At 39.3% G+C, this 24,331-nt stretch overlaps 1 protein-coding gene across 4 annotated transcripts in view; it reads right to left on the reverse strand.

The window, feature by feature from the left end:
* Positions 1 to 24,331, reverse strand: part of ARID5B (AT-rich interaction domain 5B) — a 193,903-nt gene that overhangs the window by 145,068 nt on the left and 24,504 nt on the right. For all 4 annotated transcript variants that reach the window (XM_050803016.1, XM_050803017.1, XM_050803019.1 and 1 more), the window contains one exon: positions 10,175 to 10,400. In XM_050803016.1, the coding sequence (XP_050658973.1) occupies positions 10,175 to 10,400 (226 nt within the window). The remainder of the gene's footprint in view (positions 1 to 10,174; positions 10,401 to 24,331) is intronic.

Genomic DNA, 24,331 nt, shown 5'->3' on the forward strand with positions numbered 1-24,331 from the left:
CAAAAGATATTTAAAAGACTGTGGTGGTCGAAGCCAGGTGTGGTGGCTTATGCCTATAATCCCAGCACTTTGGGAAGCCGAGGCGGGCAGATCACGAGGTCAGGAGTTCAAGATCAGCCTGGCCAACATGGTGAAACCCTGTCTCTACTAAAAATACAAAAATTAGCTGGGCGTGGTGGCGCATGTCTGTAATCCCAGCTACTTGGGAGGCTGAGGCAGGAGAATCACTTGAACCCGGGAGGTGGAGGTTGCAGTCAGCCGAGATCACACCACTGAACTCCTACCTGGGCAACAGAGTGAACCTCCGTCTCAAAAAAAAAAAAAAAAAAAAAATGGTAGATCAGTTGGGTTTGTCCTTCACAATAGACCCACTTATATCACCAAATGCAAACAGAATTACTGGTCCAAGTTTGGCAATCTATCAGTGATAATGAAAATTCATGAGCTTATATAAAGCCAAGGCTGCATAAGACTTGCTTCCAGTCAATCCAAGGTACACAGCAAGAAACTAAAGGCATAGCAAGGAATAGGACCACAACAGAATTTATTCTTTCATCTTTTGATTATCTTCTCATCATATGGCGATCTCCACAGACAGTTCTTTGGGAAATTAACATTTCAAATTAATGAAGCTAAAACAAAATTATGAATTGGCTGTCTTATCCATCACAGTCTTTTTTGTGGGGGCATGGGGGGCGGCGGACAAAGTTTCACTCTTGTTGCCCAGGCTGGAGTGCAATGGCACAATCTCGACTCACTGAAACCTCCGCCTCCCCGGTTCAAGTGATTCTCCTGCCTCGGCCTCCCAAGTAGCTGGATTATGGATGTGTGCTACCATGTCCATCTAATTTTGTATTTTTAGTAGGAATGGGGATTTACTATGTTGGTCAGGCTGGACTCAAGCTCCTGACCTCAAGTGGTCCACCTGCCTTGGCCTCCCAAAGTGCTGGGATTACCGGCATGAGCCACTGTGCCCACTCTCCATCATGATCTTTTATCATAGATATGGCTGTAAAAAAACAAAATGCCGGAAAAAAATAGACAAAACAAAACAAAAACAAGAACAGCTTAAGTCCAGGAGAACAACATGATTAAACTATCACATACGATAATTTAGGGAAGACTTGTCAGTTTTTATATTATTTGGTTGGAATAGCTTAAACAAACTCTCAGACACCAAGCTGGTCTTCAACTGTAGACCGTTAGTGAGGCAAAAAATCAATTTGGGCAAGCCCTATACTAAATGCTAGAGTAAACAACTACAGGAACTACAGAAGCTCAGAAGGCACAACATTGATATTGAGCCACAGTAGCTGCCATATTAATTAACAATGATGTTCATTAGATACTAGTCTACACTTAATATTACTGTGTATAAAAACAAACAAACAGGTACCTAAACTTCAGGGAGTGTAGTGGCAGAATATTTTCCCCCTTTTTGCTCTTACGTATAGAATGGTCAAGGCCATACAGCTATAGAGAAGAGTCCAGTAGTTTTGCTAATGTCATGTCGTATCTGGAGGACGCCAAGCCAGCTCCTTAGAGTTCTGGTCACGCATAATGGATCACTGGGGACTTTCTCTAGAATCTACTCCTACTCTGGCTCTAGGATTCTTAGTAAAAATGAGCTCCTGCAATATAAATGAGTTAAATGGTATTAAAAAATCACCTCGGCCGGGCATGGTGGCTCACACCTGTAATCCCAGCACTTTGGGAGGCCAAGGCGGGCATATCATGAGGTCAGGACATCAAGGGCATCCTGGCCAACACGGTGAAGCCCTGTCTCTACTAAAATACAAAAAAAAATTAGCCAGACATGGTGGTGCGTGCCTGTAGTCCTAGCTACTTGGGAGGCTGAGGCAGGGAAATCGCTTGAACCCAGGAGACGGAGGCTGCAGTGAGCCAACTCCAACCTGGTAACAGAGCAAAACTCCATCTCAGAAAAAAACAAAAACAAACAAACAAAAAAAATCACCTAAAGTGTATCCTAAGATGAGTAACTGTGATGGTGAGGGATTCTGAAAGCACATCTTAGGGAAGAACTGAAAAGAGAGGACTGAAGACTGTTAGAAGGAAAAAGAGGAGAAAACAAGGTTCATGAAGGCCCCTTGGAGCCTGACAATTCTATAGAGTTTCAGAAAAGCGTGAGTTTACCTTTTTCATACATTGTATCCTAGAGGTAAATACTGGTAGCCTGGATACTAAAAATAGCACAGAAAGTTCCAATATCACTTTTTTTCTACTTCTGCCCTGACATCTCCAAATGGAAACGTAAGAATAAATTCCAAAATTCTACAAACTTCTTTTCAGTTGATGGTCCATCTTCAGTCTGTCATCAAAAGAAGAAATGAACCTGGAATTCTAAGAATCTTTCGTGGCTGCAGGAAACACTAGAAAATCCTCAGGTCAACAGAAATTCCAAATGAAAGGGTTTTAACTTGGATTGTGCCTTCATGAGTGATGGCAGTATAAGTACCTGGGCAGCAGTATCAATGACCAGCTGTTGACTGGCTCAGACTCGGTTAGATTTCACAAAGACCACTTTTCTAGCAGGAAAAGCTGAGATGGTTGATTGTAGACAGCATAAATGAATGTTACTTATTTGAGCCACTTTTACTCACTCATTCTTCCACTATTGCGGGGCAATATTCAACTATATGATTAGATGGTCAAGCCAAAATTTAAATTTCAAATGAAATGAATAATCTTATTACTTATGTGTTACAACTATATGTATTCCTAGTTTCTTAGAAAACATACTGGATTGGACACAGTGGCTCATGCCTGTCATCCCAGCACTTTGGGAGGCCAAGGCAGATGATCACTTGAGTTTACGAGTTTGTGACCAGCCTGGCCAACATCGTGAAACCCCATATCTACTGAAAAAATACAAAAATTAGCTGGGCACGGTGGCGGGCACCTGTAATCCCAGCTACTTGCGAGGCTGAGGCAGGAGAATTGCTTGAACCCAGGAAGTGGACGTTGCAGTGAGCCAAGATCGCACCACTGCACTCCAGCGTGGGCAAGAGAGAGAGACCCTGCTGTCTCAAAAAAAAAAAAAAAAAAGGAAGGAAGTTAGGAAGGAAGGAAAGAAAGAAGATATACTGGTAATAAGCTGTTCGAAAACTTTGAATGTCTTGGATGCAGATTCTTGTACCCCATTTAAAGGTCCTTTGGTTTGTCATGAGAGGCATGTGGGCACTTGGAGAGTATCTCCTCCAATGTTAATTGTGCTATGATGAAATTCTTTAAAGAATGCATGGTTAACACAACAATATTGTCAGAGAGAAAATCCTTTGGAAAGTATCTTTACAAATCTTTGAAAAGTCTTGTATGTAATCAGTTTCTATGTTGAACTTAAGGATACTATAAAGGCCAATTTTTTTTTTTTTTTTTTTGAGACAGAGTCTCACTCTGTTGCCCAGGCTGGAGTGCAGTGGTGTGATCTCTGCTCACCACAACCTCCGCCTCCCAGGTTCAAGTGGTTCTCCTGCCTCAGCCTCCCGAGTAGCTGGGACTACAGTCGCATGCCACCATGCCTGGCTAATTTTTATATTTTTAGTAAAGATGGTGTTTCACTATGTTGTCCAGGCTCGTCTTGAACCCCTGACCTTGTGATCCACCCACCTTGGCCTCCCAAAGTGTTGGGATTACAGACGTGAGCCACTGCGCCCGGCCCAAATTCGTTTTAGTTAGGAGGTTGTTCTGTAAGGGTTCTTCATGATATTCATGAATAGCATAGTGCAACAATATATTATTTAAGAAACTTCTCAAGTTGCAGTGTTAAGAAAAATACTAGAGTTAGGCCAGCAATGCAAGCAACAAATACCTTCAAAAGACTCTTTAATATACATACAAAATTTAAATCTAGAAAGGAAGGAAGGATTGTCCCAGTAAGAAGGATGTCTTCCAATCCTAATAAATTCATTAGCAGTGAAAAGTCTCTATGACAAAATGTCAGCATTTAGCATGCTTTTTACAGACATCTATACTGTTTTCTTCCACAAAAAGTGAGAATCTTTCCCATGTCCACATCTCAGGAAGCTGCTTGACATACCAAACTCAAAAGTGATCTGAAACAACCATTTGCAATACAAGGCCTCCAGAAGCTCCAAGCAAAAACTACAGCTAATTTTTAACTAAGAGTATTTGAGCGGTCCCATACAACTGGCCACTTATGGCTCAGCTTATTTTGACAGAATTTTCAGGAGATAAAAGTTTGTAAAATATGAATATATATTAATATATGAATAAATATATAAAATGTTTATGTTATATAATAGATATTACATACATTTATTATTTGAAATAAATATATATTAAAATAATAGTCATATATAATATGTATTTATATATGTACATATAAACAAGCAAAAACCTGAAGGACTCTTTTTTTTTTTTTTTTTTTTTCGAGACGGAGTCTTGCTCTGTCGCCCAGGCTGGAGGGCAGTGGCTGGATCTCAGCTCACTGCAAGCTCCGCCTCCCGGGTTCACGCCATTCTCCTGCCTCAGCCTCCCGAGTAGCTGGGACTACAGGCGCCCGCCACCTCGCCCGGCTAGTTTTTTTGTATTTTTCAGTAGAGACAGGGTTTCACCGTGTTAGCCAGGATGGTCTCGATCTCCTGACCTCGTGATCCGCCCGTCTCGGCCTCCCAAAGTGCTGGGATTACAGGCTTGAGCCACCGCGCCCGGCCCTGAAGGACTTTTATAATAGTTTTCTATTGAGGGAGACAATCATGAGAGTAAGCCCTATTCTAAATCACTAGAATGCGTGTGTGATTAGGGAAATTCAAAATGGACAGATAAGCCAACCTTGTCCCACACGGCTCCCTATCATACAGAACCTGCTTCTGATAATAACTATGTAGTAATAATACCACTTTAGACTTCAATATCACAAATGTTTCCACAGATATTAACTAATTTGTTCTCAGTTGGTCTTCTCAAAAATCCAACGAGAAACAGCCAGGTACACATTATTGCCCATTTTAGACAAAAGAAAGCTGAATGTATAAACAATATATCATTTAAGAAACTTCTCAAGTTGCAGTGTTATGGAAAATGGCAGAGTGAAACCAGCAATCCAAGGTAACATATAAACAACAAATACCTTCCAAAGACTCTTTAATATACACATAAAATGTAAATCTACTTTGAGCCATTTGGTTGAACAGTTGCATTCTTTTCAAGTTACTTTAGAGTTGTATAATAATATTTTACTTTATCTCTGCAGCAATGATCTGAGTACAGATATTTTATTTTTTACCTTTGAAAATCTCATTGTATTTTATCATTTTTTGTGGCTGAGAATTAAGAATTCATTGCTCTCATTAATATAATAAAAGTTATTTTTCTTCACTGAAAAAACAAACAAAAATATACACATAAAATTTAAATCTAGAAAGGAAGGAAGGATTGTTCCAGTAAGAAGTATGTCTTCAAATCCTAATAAATTCATGAGAGCGCTCAGGTGAAAAATCATACAGTGACTCTTCCAGTGGTGACAGACCTACAGGTACAGCCAAGATTCTCCTGACAGCCCACCCTCTGCTCTTTTAACCCTACCATGCTGTTGATTCCCAAAAAGTACAGTGAAAGTCCCAGCAACAGAAAAAAGGGGGAAGCTACTCTTTCTCAATTTGAAGGGACAGATTTAGAAACAGAAATTGAACTGAGGGAACCCCCATCATTAAATTCAGCCAAACCCCCACACATAATCTTTGGGTCTTTTTTTCTCGATTTCAGCTCAGACTCCTCTATCTTTTCTTTCTTTTCCTAAAGACACATTTGGAGATGAAACCATTCATAACTGCCCATCCACAGACAGTTTGTGGCAGCATAATTGACAATGAGTCTGCTGCAAAAAAATGAAAATGCTGTTTTAATAACCTTGGCCTAAAATACATTCTGTTGTATGCCTCAAAGGGCTTCAATAAAAAGTCAACCTGTAGAGACATATTTTCTTGGCTTAAACAACAATCCAAAGCATATAAATGTAGTCCAACTATAATGACATATTTATAGGCCAATAAAGCTTACACTGCAGCTTTCATACTTCGCTTAAAGGAACTCTGTAAGAATCAGTGTTACATAAAATAATTTGATTTTTTTTCAAACTATAGCCCAAGGAATAAAAAATGCAAGTTTGCTATGCTTAACTGATAGTGTTTATATTCCTTACTTGCTAAAAATTTTGTAAAACGAAATAATTCTTCATTTGACTACTTTCAACTGCCATACCAAATATGGGTATCAAGTCCACTTTATTATAAAAGCTAAGTACTGTAATTCTAAAGACAAAAATAAATAACTAGAGGCTTGTGTGGTGAATGATTTAATCAACCCAATTCTTCTGGAAAAACAGGTTCTTGTGTTCATTATGCTTATGAATAATACATTCCTTAACCCTCCTATTTTAACATAGTTATTTTTCTTTTTTTTTTTTTATAAACTTCAGTATGAAACAGTCTGAAAGAAGGTAAAATATCTCACTGAGTAAAGTCATAATTTGCATTGGTTTCATATTGAACTTTCTTTCTTTGAAAAGGACAAAGAGGAGGGAAGAGAATGAATGCACTTTGCCACATCTCAGAAGTGTTTTTTAAGATTATTAGTTTTTCCACTATCCAGATCTGTAGTTTTAGTCATCAACCATTAAGAGTCTTAAAACGAAAACTCTAGAGAGTTTTAAAAAGCAGAAAGATGACATCCTCAAATATTGTCTAAATGTGCTCCCTCAAGGGGGAAGGGAATAAAAAAAAATGAAAGAGTTGTGATTTGAATCAGAGCATTTATTGGAAGCTGCCATGTGGGGCAGAGTTTCTCTTTGTGGAGTATTAATTTGTTGGCAGACACACATTTGTGAGAACATTCTTGTTTTTTTTTTACTATTCAGAGAGAGACAGGAAGTGACACAAACTGGGATTAAAGGGAACTTATTCTACCTAAACACTGAGCAAGAAAAGTTCTTTAATGAGCTTTTATATTTTAAAATCCCTTCTCTAAGAACCAATCTAATTATTTTGTTATTATTGATGTTTTAACACTATGAAGTAACTCAGTTAAAAAACAATAACATGTTGGAGTTTTACTTTATCCATAGAAAGGTGAGATCTTTCTGTTCTTTGCTTACTTCCACCAGAAAAAAGGGGGGGTCTCAAATAATCTCACAGTTCATCTTCTTTCTTTGGTAAGAACAATGAGGAGTTGGAAGGGTTCTACAGAAGGAAAAACCTAATAAGTGTGTGAATTTCCATTAACAATGTGGTATTGGAGGTGGTTTCAGTGTGACCAACAGAAATGATAAGAAAACCACTGTGGAGAAAGAAAAGTACAGACAACAAATATTTTGATGTTATAGACAGAGAAAGGAAGAGGCTGAAGAGAAAGTTGTGGGGAAAGGAATGTGTAAAGAAAATGACACCCCCTATCTCTTCAATATAAATCCTGACAATGTAGACTTACCAACCTTAGATCAGGCAGATAATGGAAACTCATTACATTAAGGAAAGTTTTTGTTTCTCTTTCCACATTATTACAACACAGTGTGCATTCCAATTACAAAAGCTATTTGTCTCAAATTCCTCACAGTTCAACTGAGTAGAATTTCAAGGCCCTAAATTCTATCCTTAAAGGGGTATTTTACATTAAAAATTTTTTAAGTACATGGTGTTTCTTGTTCCCCAGGGGAGAGCCTCCCAATCAACTCTCCTGTTGATTATTTTCCCTTCTTCAGCACTGATCATAAAGCTGTCTCCAAAATGAGACCAAAACAAACAAACAAACAAAATCAGAGTCAACCTAAGAACCCCGCTTTTTTAGACAGAGTCTCGCTGTTGTCGCCTGGACTGCAGTGCAATGGTGCGATGATTTCATCTCAGTGCAACCTCTGCCTCCCAGGTTCCAGCAATTCTCCTGCCTCAGCCTCCCAAGTAGCTGAGATTACAGGCCTCTGCCACCATGCGCGACCAATTTTTGTATTTTTAGTAGAGAAGGGGTTTCACCATGTTGGCCAGGCTGGTCTCGAACTCCTGACCTCAGATGATCCACCCGCCTCAGCCTCCCAAAGTGCTGGGATTACAGGCGTGAGCCACCGCACCCGTCCTGGAACCTTTTTATCAATACACATTCCTTGGCCTTTCCTTAGTCCTACTGAATGAAGAATCTAGAGAAGCTGGACTCAGTAATCAGTACTGTTTTTTAAATTTCTTTCATGAGTCTAATGAGCAACTAGATTTAAAAACCACTCATCTAGATTTTCCAGGTCAAACCACCTGCAAGTACTGTGACCACTATAAACCAATTTCTTCTGGAATCAATTGCAAAAAGGTAGAATATGGACCTTCTTTTTTTTAGAATCCAGGAGGATCAACCTCTTAATTCTTTGGGTGGAATTAAGAAGTTAGACTTATTTTCCTGTTCATTAATAAATTATCCATTTTAAACACAATTTTAAACATAAACCTTGCTATAAATACTCTTGTTTATATGTGTGACATCAAGCTTAACCATCTACACATCCTTTTGTCCCCTGTGGGTTTCCTGTTTAACTTTTTATTAGTAACAGTATATTCCATAACACACACACAAAATTAAACAAACAAAAGAAAGGTTTTAATGTTAAGGAAAACATAAGACAACGGCAATACAACTTGGATCATACATTAGGAAAGTAACACAACAGATGTATTATTCAGCATTATCGCAAGTCATAAGACTAGTCATTGTGTGTTCACAAAACTGGGGGGTGTAACAGTATATATAGGAAGACTATTAAAAAACTCTTTGGCTTTAGAAGGAAAACCACTAGCTTAATAATTTTCTCTAAATGTGCACGTGACAATCAGGCTGCCATATCCAAAATGTTCCCGTCTGACATCAACCAAAAGATGCCAGGAAACTGTTGATAGTTAAACTCAAACTGCAAGAAAATATTAATGCTATTCCCAAAACACAGCACAGCTCATCACAAACCAGAGTCACATGAAAGCCACAGTCAGTTACTGGTGTTATTCAGTCTCTTTATGCCAATTAAAATAAATTGCCTAGGTTTGTTGTAATAGTTAAGTTCTGGGTTTAAAAAAAAAAAACAGGAAGCTGTCACATTAAGGCATAAAATAGGACTGCAAAAATCAGCATTGTGCGCAAATGAAAGAAAAAGATGCCTTAATATGTTAAAGCGCAGTTCCTCTTTGCCTAAAGAGGAAATAACTAGTCTAAATCAGAGGTCAACAATTTTCGTCTTGAGCAGTGCTAGGAGAGTAAATCAGTGAATGACATGGGAATACAAACAGAAGGGAAAAAAAGCAATGAAAGGACACAAAATGTCACTGGAGAAGAAAGTGTTAAGAAAAAGCAATATAACTAATTATGAAGCCCCTCGTTTATGCCAGTCAATGTGCTCTACCCTTTCTATCTCACATCTCACAATAACCCTGTAAAGTTTCCCTATTTTTTAGATGGGGAAACTGAGGCTTATAAGTTAAATTATTTGCCTTAGGCCACACAGCTAAGTAAGCAGCAGAGTTAGTATGCAAACACCAACCAGCGTAACTACTCCACAGTCCAAGTTCTCCTTTAAACTTACAGTGGAAGAGGGAAGGAAGCAAAAAAAAAAAAAATATATATATATATATATGCAAAAAAAAATATATATATATATAGATGGTACCACTGAACGCTAAAGGATCAAGCAAACCTATGCCATTGGTTGCCAACCAGTGGATCCCCTGGCTTGACATTGTTTTCTTGCTCCACATTGAGGAAGTCATCTCTTTTCCTCAGTTTGTTTTCCACTCAATGTAAAACATGAAATTGGGACATGGTGTTAATAGATGTCATACTACATACTTATAGCAAGTATATAAATGCTTTATTAATTAAATTTCAGGTGCTATAGTCAAATCGTCTGCCTTGACATCACACTGAAAGTTGTTCAGAACCACTGTATCACCCCAGAGCAAGGATCCACACATAAATGGTCCTGTGATCCAACAGGTAACACTCATTCCTTACCCATCCAGTCATTTCTCCATCCATATTCTTAGGCCCCTTTGAGGTTAAAGAAATTTTAAATATATTTATATACAAATGATAGCGTTTCCAGAAAAATCTACAACCGAAAAGTTACTATATACGCCCACACATTAGGTTTAAAAGTACGAGTCATATTTACCCAGGTCTGCCTTCTCCTTGAGAACATCTTTGAAGTTGAGTCCACTGTTTAGGGTTGACTGCCTGTACTTCAGCAGAGCTTCCTTCTGTCCATTCCTTCCCAAGGCCTCAGTTTTCACGGGTCCAGCATGGAGGCCACATCTCCACTTGGAGAAATCAGAATGTACCCACTTGACCAGGTCTTCAAGCTTCACAATCACCTTTTCGGAAACAGCAATGACTTCATCCTACAAGAGGTGGTTGGGGAAGAACAAAAAACGGTTATTTATAGGTTTGAGGGAAATGATCCACTCTCCACAAGGCCCACCTGAAATGCCATATGAGTGGTGTAACCTAATGCAAGGAGACTGTGTGCATTTTGGTGACACAGAATCTTTAGTAACTCACTTCATTTCAATGGTTTTTCACTGCTAGTTGTTTAGTTAAGGAATAAGTTTTGTATTTGTTACACAATTAGAAAGTATCCAAAAATAGGACAGTAATTCTAATAGCCATTTTTAATGTTGGTTGCCCAAGCTCACACTCTACCTAGCTGACCACTTGGGTGAAAGCTAGTTTTGAGGTGTAATTAATGGCAAATGTAAAAAGTGAAAGCTAGATGACTAATGGTGAGCCTGTCTCTACATAAATGGTCTAAGTAAATCTAGGATTCTTGGAACTCTGACTCACCCCCAAATTCCTATGTTTATGGTACATTTTCCCTTGGCTTATACACAAATATTGAATTTAACTTTTGTCCTAAAAATTAAATAAAACTGTGATGTAATCCCAAAAGAAATACTTCATAAATGTTATGTGCTTCCCACTGAAAGAAACTTACACATTCTCATGTTTCTGAAAAACTTTGTAAGCTGAGAAATGAACTGATTTTTTCTTTTAATACATATGGGCTAGAGGGTGAGAGGGTGAGTGAGGAAAAAGTCTTTGAATCTAAGAAAAGTAGTTGAAATGTAAGTTTCTCCTCTGGATCATAAATTTGAATGTTAAGCATCTTTAATTGCTTCTAGGAAACAACCAACTTTTCTGACTCAGAATTAATCCAGCAAGATATTTAATAGACCTCCATACATGGAACAAAGGGAGGCCCCTTCACCCGAAGATTCTTTGGAAAAGGCTCAAGAAGATCATCTCACTGGGTTTTAAGTTATTTAAGCATTGACATTTCAACTTGAACTGACTTCTTTCATTTTTTTTTGTTCACATTTCTGAAGAAAGCTTAGCTGTGAAAACCCCTAAGCTTACAAAATCTTAGAAATATTTCTGACAAACAACAACAGGAAGATGTTTCAAAGCTATTAAACAAAAGGAATTCACAACTGATTTTGGCTAATTTTGCTGTTAAACAGGACTTTTTCCTCCTCCCCAAACATGACTTTTTCTTCCTCCTTTTGCCCCACCGACACACACACACACACACACACACACACACACACACACACACACTTCTCCAATTCGAACAAAAAAAGGTTATTAGGATAACCTTCACATAATAAGAAGCCCTGGGTTGAGGGTTTTTTTTTTTTTTTTTTATGTTTTAAGGTAGAATCTAAAATTTCAATTTTCCTCACTGAGTTCCAAGCTGCTTCTGAGAAGAAAGTCTGTTAGGCAGCAGCAGAGTAACAAATACTCTATCAAAAATGAAAAGTCAAACTTCAGTAATGGAATCTTTTCCCTTATCATGATTAAACATGAACTACCACTAAACGGGAGACAAAGTGGGAAACTGTGTTTTTATCCTCTGCTCAAGAAAAAATTTGAGTACTTTATAAACAATGGGGCCCATTACAAAATACCATTTCAACGGATGATTTCCCTCAGATTCACCACACCATCCTCTTGAAATAAAAGATCTGTAGTTGTCATGCATTTTATAGCTATTTTCATGGTGATTATTAAATGTCAGAATAAAGTCAGGCTAGATATTGTTTCAAAGCATATGGGAACAGCTTCTGGACAGGGCACACCAGAAATCAAGTTTAGAATGTACTGGAAAATAATTAGGTGTATCAGTCTCAACATTAGTAAAGAGACAATTTGGCAACATTTTGACTACATACGGTTTCCCAGAAGAGACAAGTTTGTAGATGAGTGTTATTTTCAAATAGCTCTCTGATCAAATGATTATCATTTCAATTACTAGTTGCTTCAGATCTTTTCCAAGAAATGGCATGACTATCTTTGGATGGCTTACAACACCCTCCAAAGAAATAATTTATTAACCAAGAGAAAATACTATCCTTATGATGTCATTAATGAATAAACCCATCTTTTATGATTCAGTCTATAGGTTTTATCCTCCCTTTTTCTTCCTCTCTCAAACAGATCTTTCATGAATATACACACACACATAAAAACAAATGCAGGAATTCACATAAACATGTATAAGCCATAAACCCAAGTTTGGCTTAATTGTGAAACCACCAGTATGTTTTACTGTGGATTCACAGAGAAACTGGCCCGGCCACATTGTCAAACGCCATGGAAGGAAATCTGATAAGGAGAGGAGGGGGGAGCAACAAGCCAACACCCCCCTCCCACCACAAGAAAACAAAAACTAGCCAACATATATATAGAAAATGTCTCAGGAAACATTACTTTGCGCACACAATGGCATAAATCACATGTTCGCATTTACTATTCTGAGCAAGTGCTGACTAAAGTTCCTAATACTCACCATTCTTGGGCAAGTCTCTATGTCTAAGAAAAGAATTTCAATAAGCTCATCTCATGATTACATTAGCTCTCTGCAAACTGAGAATTAGCACTGGATAAATATTGCTGATTTACTCTAATACAACACAAAAGGAACACAAAGAAATACACTTTGTTATTCTATGAATGTACCTTGGCTTTTCAATTAACCCAGCTCTTAATCAATATTTATGTAGGCTGTGTTGAGCCACGTTCTAAGTCCTTATCCTCTTTCGTCACTGTTTTAAACTGCCTATTTCTGTAATTTGGATTTAGTTTCTACCGTTGTACAAAAACAGCTCATTTAATAATAAATCCTCTAAGTCAAGAGGAGCTCATCCAGTCAAGAAGTCACAAAGCAGTCAGCCCATGTGCATGGCGGGCCCTTCCAAGAGTTCTAAAACTTGGGAAACTTTACACAAAAATACCGAGACCTCAATCTTCTCTGATCAAATAAAATAAAGGCCAAAAAAATAAAAAAATAAAAAACAGTTGAAACTGATAGAAGCTGCCTTCTTCAGATAAGATGTAAAATCCCCACCACTCCCTATTGTATCGCATTCAGTCTAGTTTCCCCTTAACTATCTGGCCCCCGTGGGCACCAGACATTTAAACTTGTAACATTGATTTAGTTCACCTTTCTCATTTTACTGATGAGGACAGTGAGGTTCAGTGACATGTCTAAGAACCAACTGATGGCAGGACTTCAACAAAGATCTAGGTTTCCCATGTGCCAAGACAGCATCTTGGACTCTGCAGCCAGATTGCTTGGATTCAAATTCCAGCTCCGGAATTTACTTGTTGTGGAACCCTGAGCAACTTCTTCAACCTCCTTGTGCTTCAAAGTTTTTTTTTTTCTTTCTTTTTTTTGTAGAAAGACAGTATAATAATTCTGTCTGCCTTGTACAGCGGTAATTGCCAGGACTCAATGGGTTGATACAAATGAAGTAGCATGTTAGAATTAGCTATCATGATCATTGTTGTTTCTTCTCTACATTAGTGTTTTCCAAACCGTGGCATGCAGAGACGATTTTAGATGGTTCAGAGGTAAACTTTCAATTTAATTTAATTTAATTTAATTTAAGTTATTTATTTATTTATTTGAGATGGAGTCTCACTCTGTCGCCCAGGCTAGAGTGTAGTGGTGCAATCTTGCCTCACTGCAACCTCTGCCTCTCGGGTTCAAGCGATTCTCTTGTCTCAGCCTCCTGAGTAGCTGGGATTACAGGTGCCCGCCATCACACGTGGCTAATTTTTGTACTTTACTATTAGTAGAGATGGGGTTTCACCATGTTGGCCAGGTTGGTCTCGAACTCCTGACCTCTGGTGATCCACCCGCCTCGGCCTCCCAAGGCGCTGGGATTACAGGCGTGAGCCACCGCACCTGGCCCAGAAATAAACTTTTAAAATGTATATTAAGTTTCTCATTGCTTATTTGTTTTGTATTTACTATTTATGGGAAGGTGGTACTGGTTTTCTATTTATAGGAGATATAGCAAGTTTCCTCTTTAAATAAATTTAAGTTTTAAAAAAGGGCCAATTTGAACATAGGCATTAAGTAAACACAGGGAACATGTGGATGTAGCAAGGAAAATAAAAGTCAAGATGCTATGAAAATAAAATTTGGAACAATGTGTTATATCATTGGTTTTCAAAGTGGGTTCAGAAACCCTTGGGAATCCCTGAGACCATTTCAGATGCTCCACGGGGTCAAAACAATGATCCTAAAACTACTAAGACATTACTGGCTTTTTTCACTCTCAGCCTCTTTCAAGTGTATATATAGTAGGGTTTTCCAGAAATGATGTGACATGTGATATCACAACAGAGTGAATGCAGAAGGAGATATGAGAACTCAGCTCTCTATATAAAGCTAGACAGTAAAGAGATTTACAAAAAATGTAAAACAATGCCACTGTTCTAATTTTTTGTTGTTTTTGAAAATATGGTTAACTTTCATAAAAAGTGTGCTACATTTACATAATGAGTTTATATTGCTATTTAATTTTATTTTTAAATTAACTTACAGTAAAATTTCCTTTTTTGCTGTACAGTTCTGCAAATTTTAACACACGGATAGACTCATATAACTACCACGACTCTATTGTCAGGATACAGACTAGTCCATCACCCTCCAAAATCCCTCATATCAATTATTAGTAGTAACCCTCTCCCTCCACTCCCCACCAGCTCCCGGCAACTACTGATTTGTTCTTGCTAAAGTTTTTTCTTTCCCAAAATGTCATATAAATTGAATCATACAGTACAATCAGGCTGCTTTAAGAAGCAGCTTCAAAGAATAATGCCTTTGAGATCCATCCATCCATGTGGCTGCGTGTATCAATAGCTTATTCCTTTCTGCAGAGTTCTTATGTATCCATGGTATGGTTGTGTCCCAAAGTTTGTTTATCCACGCACTGACTGAGGGACATCTGGGTTGTTTCAGTTTTGGTGATTACAAACAGAGCTGCTATAAATTTCCATGTACGGGCATACCTCTTTTTATTGTGCTTCACTTTACTGCACTTCACAGATACTGCATTTTTTACAAATTGAAGGTTTGTGGGAAGCAAGTTTTGCGGCCCCATTTTTCCAACAGGAGGTGCTCACTTTGTGTCTCCAGGTCACATTTTGGTAATTCTTGTGATACTTCAAAACTTGTCATTACTGTTTTATCTAGTATGGTGATCTGTAATCTTTTTTTTTTTTTTTTTTTTTTTGAATTGAAGTCTCTCTCTGTTTCCCAGGCTGGAGTGCAATGACACGATCTTGGCTCACCGCAAGCTCCACCTCCCAGATTCAAGCTATTCTCCTGCCTCAGCCTCCTGAGTAGCTGGGATTACTGGCATGTGCCACCACGCCCAGCTAATTTTTGTATTTTTCGTAGAGACGGGGTTTCACCATGTTGGTCAGGCTGGTCTCGGACTCCTGACCTCGTGATCCGCCCGCCTCAGCCTCCCAAAGTGCTGGGATTACAGGCATGAGCCACCGCACCCGGCCAATCATTGTTCTTTAATGTTACTATTGTAATCGTTTGGAGATGCCACAAACCATGCTGATATAAGGTGGCAAACTTCATTGACAACTCTTTTGTGTTCCGACTGCTCCACTGACCTGCCTTTTCCCCAGTCTATCTCCCTCTCCCCGGGCCTACTTATTCCATAAGACTCAACAATAATGGGCTAATTAATAACTCAACAATGGCCTCTAAGTGTTCAAGTGAAAGTGGGAGTCCCATGCCTCTTCCTTTAAATCAAAAGCTAGAAATAATTAAGCTTAGTGAGAAAGGCATGTCAAATGCCGAGAGAGGCTGAAAGCTAGGCTTCTTGCACCAGTTAACCATGTTGTGAATGTAAAGGAAAAGCTCTTAAAGCAAATTCAAAGCACTACTCCAGTGAACACACAAATGATAAGAAGGCAAAACAGACTTACTGCTGATATGGAGAAAGTTTTAGTGGTCTGGGTAGAAAGATCAAACAAGCCACAATATTCCCTTAAACCAAAGCCTAATCCAGAGTAGGGTCCTAACTCTCTTCAATTCTATGAAAGCTAAAAGAGGTGAGGAAGCTGCAAAAGGAAAGTTGGAAGCTAACAGAGGTTGATTCATGAGGTTTAAGGAAAGAAGCTGCCTCTGTAACTTTCAAGTATAAGGTAAAGCAGGAAATGCTGATGTCGAAATTGCAGCAAGTTTTCCAGAAGATCTAGCTAAGATAATTGAAGGTAGCTACACTAAAACAACAGATTTTCAGTAGAAGATGAAGCAGCCTTATATTGGGGAAAAAAATACCATCTAGGACTTTCATAGATAGTGACATGTCAATGCCCAGCTTCAAAGCTTCAGAGGACAGGCTGCTTCTTCTGTTAGGGGCTAATGCAGCTGGTGATTTTAAGTTGAGGCCAATGCTCATTTACCATTCTGAAAATCCTAGGGCCTTTCAGAATTATGCTAAATCTATGCTGCCTGTGCTCTATAAATGAAAAAACAAAGTTGGGTTGAGAGCACATCTGTTTACAGCAGGGTTTACTGAATATTTTAAGCCCACTGTTGAGACCTATTGCTCAGAATAAGAGATTTCTTTAAAAATATGACTGCTTATTGACAATGCACCTGTTCATCCAAGGCTCTGATGGAGATGTACAAAGAGATGAATGTTGTTTTTATGCCTGCTAACACAACATCTATTCTGCAGTCCATGGATCAAGGAGTAATTTTGACTTTCAAGTCTCATTATATAAGAAATAAACGTTATGAAGCTATAGCTGCCATAGTGATTCCTCTGATAGATCTAGGCAAGGTAAACTGAAAACCTTCTAGAAAGGATTCACTGTTTTAGATGTCATTAAGTACATTCAGATTCATGAGAGTGGGTCAAAACATCAATATTAACAGAAGTTTGGAAGAAATTGATTCTAACCCTCATAGGTGACGACTTTCAGGAATTCAAGATTTCAGTGGAAGAAGTAACTGCAGATGTGGTGGAAACAGCAAGATAACTAGAATTAGAAGGGGAGCCCAAAGATGTGAATGAATTGCTGCAGTCTCATGACAAAACTTGAACAGATGAAGAGGAGTTACTGCTTATGAACGAGTAAAGAAAGGAGTTTCTGGAGATGAAATCTACTCTGGGTGAAGACGCTGTCAACATTGCTTTTTGTTTTGTTTTGTTTTTGTTCTTTTGAGTTGCGGTCTGGCTCTGTTGGCCAGGTTGGAGTGCATTGGCACCATACGGCACTTTAGCCTCCCGAATAGCTGGGACTACAGGTCTGGCTAAATTTTAAAATATTTTTTTAGAGAGGAGTTTCACTATGTTGCTTAGGTTGCTCTCAAACTCCTGGCCTCAAGCAATCCTCTTTCCTCATCCTTCCGAAGTGCTGGGATTTGCGAACATTGCTGAAATGATCACAAAACATTCAGAATATTACATCAAGTTAGTTGATAAAGCAGTGGCAGGGCTTGAGAGGGCTGACTCCAATTTTGAAAGAAATTCTACCTGTGGGTAAAATGCAATCAAGCAGCACTGCATACTACAGAGTAATCTTTCATGAAAGGAAGTATCAACCAATGCATGGCATTTTAAGAAATTGTGAGTTTGAGACCAGCCTGGGCAACATGGCGAAACCGTGTCTCAGCAACAACAAAAATCAGCCAGGTGTGGTGGCACACGCCCATGGTTCCAGCTACTCAGGGGCTGAGGTGGAAGGATCACTTGAGCCTGGGAGGTCGAGGTCGCAGTGAACCATTATTGCACCAGCAACCACCACCCTGATCAGTCAGCTGCCATCAACGTCAAGCCCGGATCTTCCACAAGCAAAAAAAATTACAACTTGCTGAAGACTCAGACTTTAGCACTTACTGGCAATAAGGTATTTTTAAATTATGGTATGTACTTTGTTTTTTTAGACATATTGCTAACGCACACTTAACAGACTACAGTATGGTATAAATGATAAATGTAACTTTTATATGCACCAGGAAACCAAAAATGTCATGTGACTAGCTTTATTGCGATATTCGTTTTCTTGCAGTGGTCTGAAACCAAACCTGCATTATCTCTAAGGTATGCCCGCACAGGTTTTTGTATGAACCCATATTTTCAATTCTCTAGAGTAAACACCTAGGAGATGGATTGCTGAGTCATACGGTAAGTATATATGTAATTTCTCTACCGACTTCCCAATTGTTTTCCAGAGTGGCTGTATTATTTTACATTCCCAACAGCAATGTATGAGAGTTCCAGTTGCCCTCCATCCTTGCCAGTACTTGACACTATCACTGTTAATTGATTATTAATAATTATTATCCTAATATGTATGTGGTAGTTTCTCATCATGTTTTAAATGGTCATCTCTCTAATGACTGACGATGTCAAACATCTTCTTCAGGTGCTAATTTGCCAACTGCATGTTCCTTTTGGTGAAATGTGTGTTTAAGTCTTTTGCCCATTTTAAAAATTGGGTTGTTTTCTTGCTCTTGAGTTTTGAGAGTTCTTTTAACTTTTTGTCAAATATATAGTTTGAAACCCCTTTCTCCTACTTTGTAGCTTGTTTTAAAATTCTTGTAACAGTGTCTTTCACAACACAAAGGTTTTATATTTTGATTAAGTCCAGTTAGATTTTTTTTCTTTTATGGATTGTGGCTTGCCATTATATTATGAACTTTTTGCCTATTCCAGGTATAATGAATTTCTCCTATGTTCTCTTCTAAAAGTTTTATAGGTTTACATTTTACTTTTAGAAGTATGATCCATTTTCACTTAATTGTGTATAAGTTATGAGGTTCAGCTTGATGTATTTTTATGCATGTAGATGTCAAAATTTTTAAATGAATTAATAGATGTTTTAAAATTATTTCTCAGTTGTAATTCCTACTGTAGCAAATATCAATAGGTATAACCCACAGAAACAAAAGCTCTTTGGGGCCCTCAATAAGTTGAGTGTTAAGGGTCCTGAGTCCAAAACTTTGAGAGCCATGGTATTGTGTCACTAACCCAAGGCCTTTTCTTATTCTTGAATTTCTTTAACTTCTTTGTAGCATTTGGTAATGAACAACCCTAATTTTGACTTGAAACTCTCCTTCCTATTAAGAACTGTGAAGGGTCTGAGATTTTTACCCTATTTGCAGACTTCCAAGTTCACCTGCCAGTTTCATGGATGCTAGCAGATGCCATAAGACTCCTGGCCAGAGACAAAAAAATGGTTAATTGCTCACGGTAATAGCAATAGTCAATGTACCAACATTTGTGGTGGTTCTTTAGTACTCAATTCCCAAAAGGAGATTCGAAGAGAGATGATACCTTTTCACACACTGGGGTGCACTACAGGAGAAGAGTTCTGAGCGTAGAGAACCTATATGTTTAATACTGGACAGTAAGCATGCCTGCTCTTGTTCTGAAGAAAAACGCTATCTTTGGCTTCCAGTGCTGTTCATTCACTATACAAAGATCTTTGAAAAGACAGTCCGGAACACAGACAGTCAGTGGCTTTGCTCACAAGATGTGTATATATGCAAGAGACCCTTGGAGAACACCTACCCAACATCTACCACCTCTACATTTCTTTGCTTTATTCAATTTCTCTTCTTCCTCGTTCAGTCTCCCAACTGGGAAAATGTATGAAACATATACTTAGATGCAATCTGAGATGTGGTCTTCTTTCTCTGCATATCACGCCTTAAAGAAATCATTCTCTATGGGGATTCCAATGCTCACCTCTAAAGCCTGTGACTACATTGTACTGTTTGGTTTCAAAAATTCATCTGCAGTCTAGTCCCTTGTTATCAGTTTAGATGCCTCAGAGTCAACTCAAGCTCAGTGGAACTGCACAGCCTTCCCTTTGACTTACTTGTAAGAAAATATCTTGTCTGGCACAAGAAGACCTTAACACTTCCCAACTGTGGCTAACCTCTCCATAGTATCTATTCTCCCTTTCTAATAATAAACTGCTAAATTGTTGGGTGGAGAAAAAAGGCATCATTTCTCTGCTTCCTTTTACAGCCAGGTGCAGTCATGTGATCAAATTATGACCACAGGATGTGAGTATTAGTGATGTCCTTCCCGTATGTAGTTCCCTCAAAGGGAATAAGTGTAGTTTTGGACCATACGAATGAGGGCAAATTGCTCAGGAGAAAAAGAAGGAGCCCAGTCCCTAGACAACTTCACAGAGCAAAGCCACCACACTAGCCCTGAGCCATCTACATCTCTACCATGATAAGAGATTTTGAACTCCCAACGTATGTAAGCAACTATAATATATGAGTCTCTGTTACACATAGCTGAACCTATATCCTTACTAATATACCATCCCTCGAGAGAAAGAACATGAACTTTTCTTATCATACCATGTTGTACCCAGTAACAGATCATTGCTAAAGAGAGTAATAATCACTTAGCGTCCCAAGGACAATAAATGCGCAAGTGTAATGTCAGAGGGGTTGGCAGGGAGGGGACAGAACGAGAAAAGGAAAGTGTGGCATACTCACCTTAATCTTCCCTGAACATTCCAGACTTTAAAAATGTACTTTGTAGCATTTGAAACATGATAAATGTTGGGAACACAAAAACAACAATATGAGGTATTAGCTAAATAAACTGTGAAACCAATATACTAGTCCAACTAGTTGCATGAGGGTGGCAAACTTTCATCAAGGCAGAAATTAAAAATGAAAATCTTTTAAGAGTCAACTTTTAGAAAGACTAACTACAACCACTTCAGCTTGTGAACTGATGGAACCATTCCTGGCAGGTTCATGAGCCTCTGGTGTGCACCAATGGAGACGGATGAGGGGAAGAATGTGCCACCTCGAAGCCTGGGTGGTCTGGCCACTCCCTTGCTTTCAAGCCTCCCTCAGACACACTGCAATTTGAGGTACCTACCAGTTTGCCCAACTGTTCTCCTCATGACACATTAGTGTATTCTACTAATGGGATATCTACAGAGGGAGTAAAAAGGTTTCACGCTACGGGTAAGCAGTCGCCACTTGGAATCCAAGAAAGTCAGAAAAGACAGGATGGTAATATGGATCCAACAAGAGGAAGCTTTGACTGGTCGGCGGTGAAATGAGAAAAATAGGGACAATGCAGTCAAACTTCATGAAGCTAAATTTGCTAGATTTCAAGGACTCTCCTTGTAGCAGTCTGAATCCCAACAGGAAACCAATGGAATACTTGAGTAATAATAATTCAAGTTGGGGGGCGGGCATGGTGGCTCATGCTTGTAATCCCAGCACTTTGGGAGGCCAAGGTGGGTGGACTGCTTGAGCCCAGGAGTTCAAGACCAGCCTGTACAACATGGCAAAACCCAGTCTCTACAAAAAATACAAAAATTAGCCAGGCATGGTGGCAGGCGCCTATAGTCTCAGCTACTCAGGAGGCTGAGATGGGAGGATCACCTGAGCCTAGAAGGTTGAGGCTGTGGTGAGCCATGATTGTGCTACTGCACTCCAGCGTAGGTGACAGAGTTGAGACCCTGTCTCAATAATAATAATGATAGTAATAATAATTCAAGGGGAGGTTTTACACTGGAACAAGTGACAAAGGTGTTGGTGGGATGTAAAGGAAGCATAAGAGATACACAGTACAGGAACCTGGGCTACAGCAGCTCAGCTATCACTACTCCTGGGCTAAAGGACCGCAGAGGGGTGGGAGTGACTACCAGGATAGAGAAGACCCTTTTACCAAACACAGTGACTGTTCCTTAAAGGGAAGCCACCAGCCTGAAGGGACCAGCCTGGCAGGAAGCAACAGGTAATAAATATCTGCCTCCACACTTCTCCCTTCCTCTTGCCCCCGGCACCTCTATGAGTAAACCCCACTGGAAACCATAGCGCCCAGGGCCTCTGTTAATGGAGCCCACATAGGTCAGCCTTCCAGAGCAGAGAGCAGAGAAAAGAAAGGAGTGGCCCTGATATGGGGGGACTCTACACACCCTCCGCTGGAGACTTTTATCCTTCCTCGTTTCTTTCATGTGGTATTATAATATCCTTTATTTTCTCTGAAATGATGATATCAAAAGATGCTGGTAGTTATTTTTGAATGTCCTTATTAGGCAAAATAAAAAGCTACCTCATCTAAGTTGGTCCCTGAACTGGGACTTACTGTTCTTATTACCTGTGACATAATGTTAAATCTTTATTAGGCACTAGTATTTGATGCTGAATTGCATAATTCTGTCTTCTAAAGTAAACACCTCAATTGCAAATATTTTTTAGAGGCAGGTTCCCTTGCCTAATTTCCACTTCTCTTATACTTCCCAAAGAGCCAAGGCCTGTGTTGGGCCCAAAGCACCAAGCGCTTATTTTAATGGTACATCATCTCTGAATGTTCCATGTTGGAAGAAACCAAGGGAGAGCTGAGAAAGTCCTGGCTTTTGAGCCTGATGGACCGAGATTCAAGTGCAGCTCTACTGTGTTATTTTAGCCTATTTTCCTCATTTTTTAGATGAGACCCTGGCAAGTCTATGTTATTCTTGGACTTGCCAAGTCTCATATGACAAAATGGGGAAAATAGGATAAAATAACCAACCACGGAGGGTAGTTAGGATGCTGCAGTTGTTACAGTACAATGGTCAACACAGAGTAGGCATCCATGAAATAATGGCTATTACGATTATATATTATCTCTTGAGCAGAAAATGAAGGGAGGGCAAGTGGGATTCAAATGTCCCTTGTGGGTAACTGTGCATGTTCCTAACTCTTCTTTTTTTTTTTTTTTTTTTTTTTTTTGAGACGGAGTCTCACGCTGTTGCCCAGGCTGGAGTGCAGAGGCGCGATCTCGGCTCACTGCAAGCTCCGCCTCCCGGGTTCCCGCCATTCTCCTGCCTCAGCCTCCTGAGTAGCTGGGACTACAGGCGCCCGCCACCGCGCCCGGCTAATTTTTTGTATTTTTAGTAGAGACGGGGTTTCACTGTGGTCTCGATCTCCTGACCTTGTGATCCGCCCGCCTCGGCCTCCCAAAGTGCTGGGATTACAGGCTTGAGCCACCGCGCCCGGCCTCCTAACTCTTCTTAATTCTTTGTCTAGGAACAATAATGGTCCTGTAACTCTTGCTGGGTATCTCCAAGGGAAGGTTGGGCCAGAAGACAATTATCAGGTTAGTGTAAAAGTAATTGTGGTTTTGCCATTACTTTCAATGGCAAAAACTGCAATTACTTTTGTACCAACCTAATAATAAGATTAAGGCCAGGTGTGGTGGCTCATACCTGTAATCCCAGCACTTTGGAAGGCTGAGACGGGCAGATCACGAGCTCAGGATATCAAGACCATCCTGGCCAACATGGTGAAACCCCATCTCTGTTAAAAATACAAAATACAAAAAAACCAAAAACTAGCTGGGTGTGGTGGTGCACGCCTGTAGTCCCAGATACTTGGGAGGCTGAGGCTGGAGAATCACTTGAACAAGGGAGGAGAAGGTTGCAGTGAGCTGAGATTGCACCACTGCACTCCAGCCTGATGACAGAGACTCCATCTCAAAAATAAAAATAAAATATAATAATAATAATAATAATAATATTAAATACCTGGGTTTCTCATCTTCCCCAACTCTCAAGGACACAGCTGCAGAAAACTCACAGATGCTTTACTTGATGCAGACACTAGTCTATGAATTTAATAGACATTATCCTATCTAATCCCTATAAGGACTTTCTGAGGTAGGTGGTCTTAACCCATTTTAGAGATGAAAAACCTGAAGTGGAACCAGAAACCAGCATGGTAGCATCATCTTCTTTCTGGAAAATTGGTCATTTAAACCTTGACAGTAGTCACATCCCAACCTACTCCCTCCCTGGGACAAATGCATCCTTCCCCACCTCCTGCCAATTCCCTGGGGTGAATGGAATTTCAAGTCACTTCACAAAAAGGTTTTTAATTTTTATCGTGTTTTTGTTCCCAAAGAAAGACAGCAGAAATCACCACTCATGTGCTAGTTAAAAAATGTAAAAAATTTTCTGTTGTCAGAGCGATGAAGATAGA

This window comes from Macaca thibetana, chromosome 9, assembly GCF_024542745.1.
Source record: "Macaca thibetana thibetana isolate TM-01 chromosome 9, ASM2454274v1, whole genome shotgun sequence".
In the NCBI taxonomy this organism is placed as follows: domain Eukaryota; kingdom Metazoa; phylum Chordata; class Mammalia; order Primates; family Cercopithecidae; genus Macaca; species Macaca thibetana.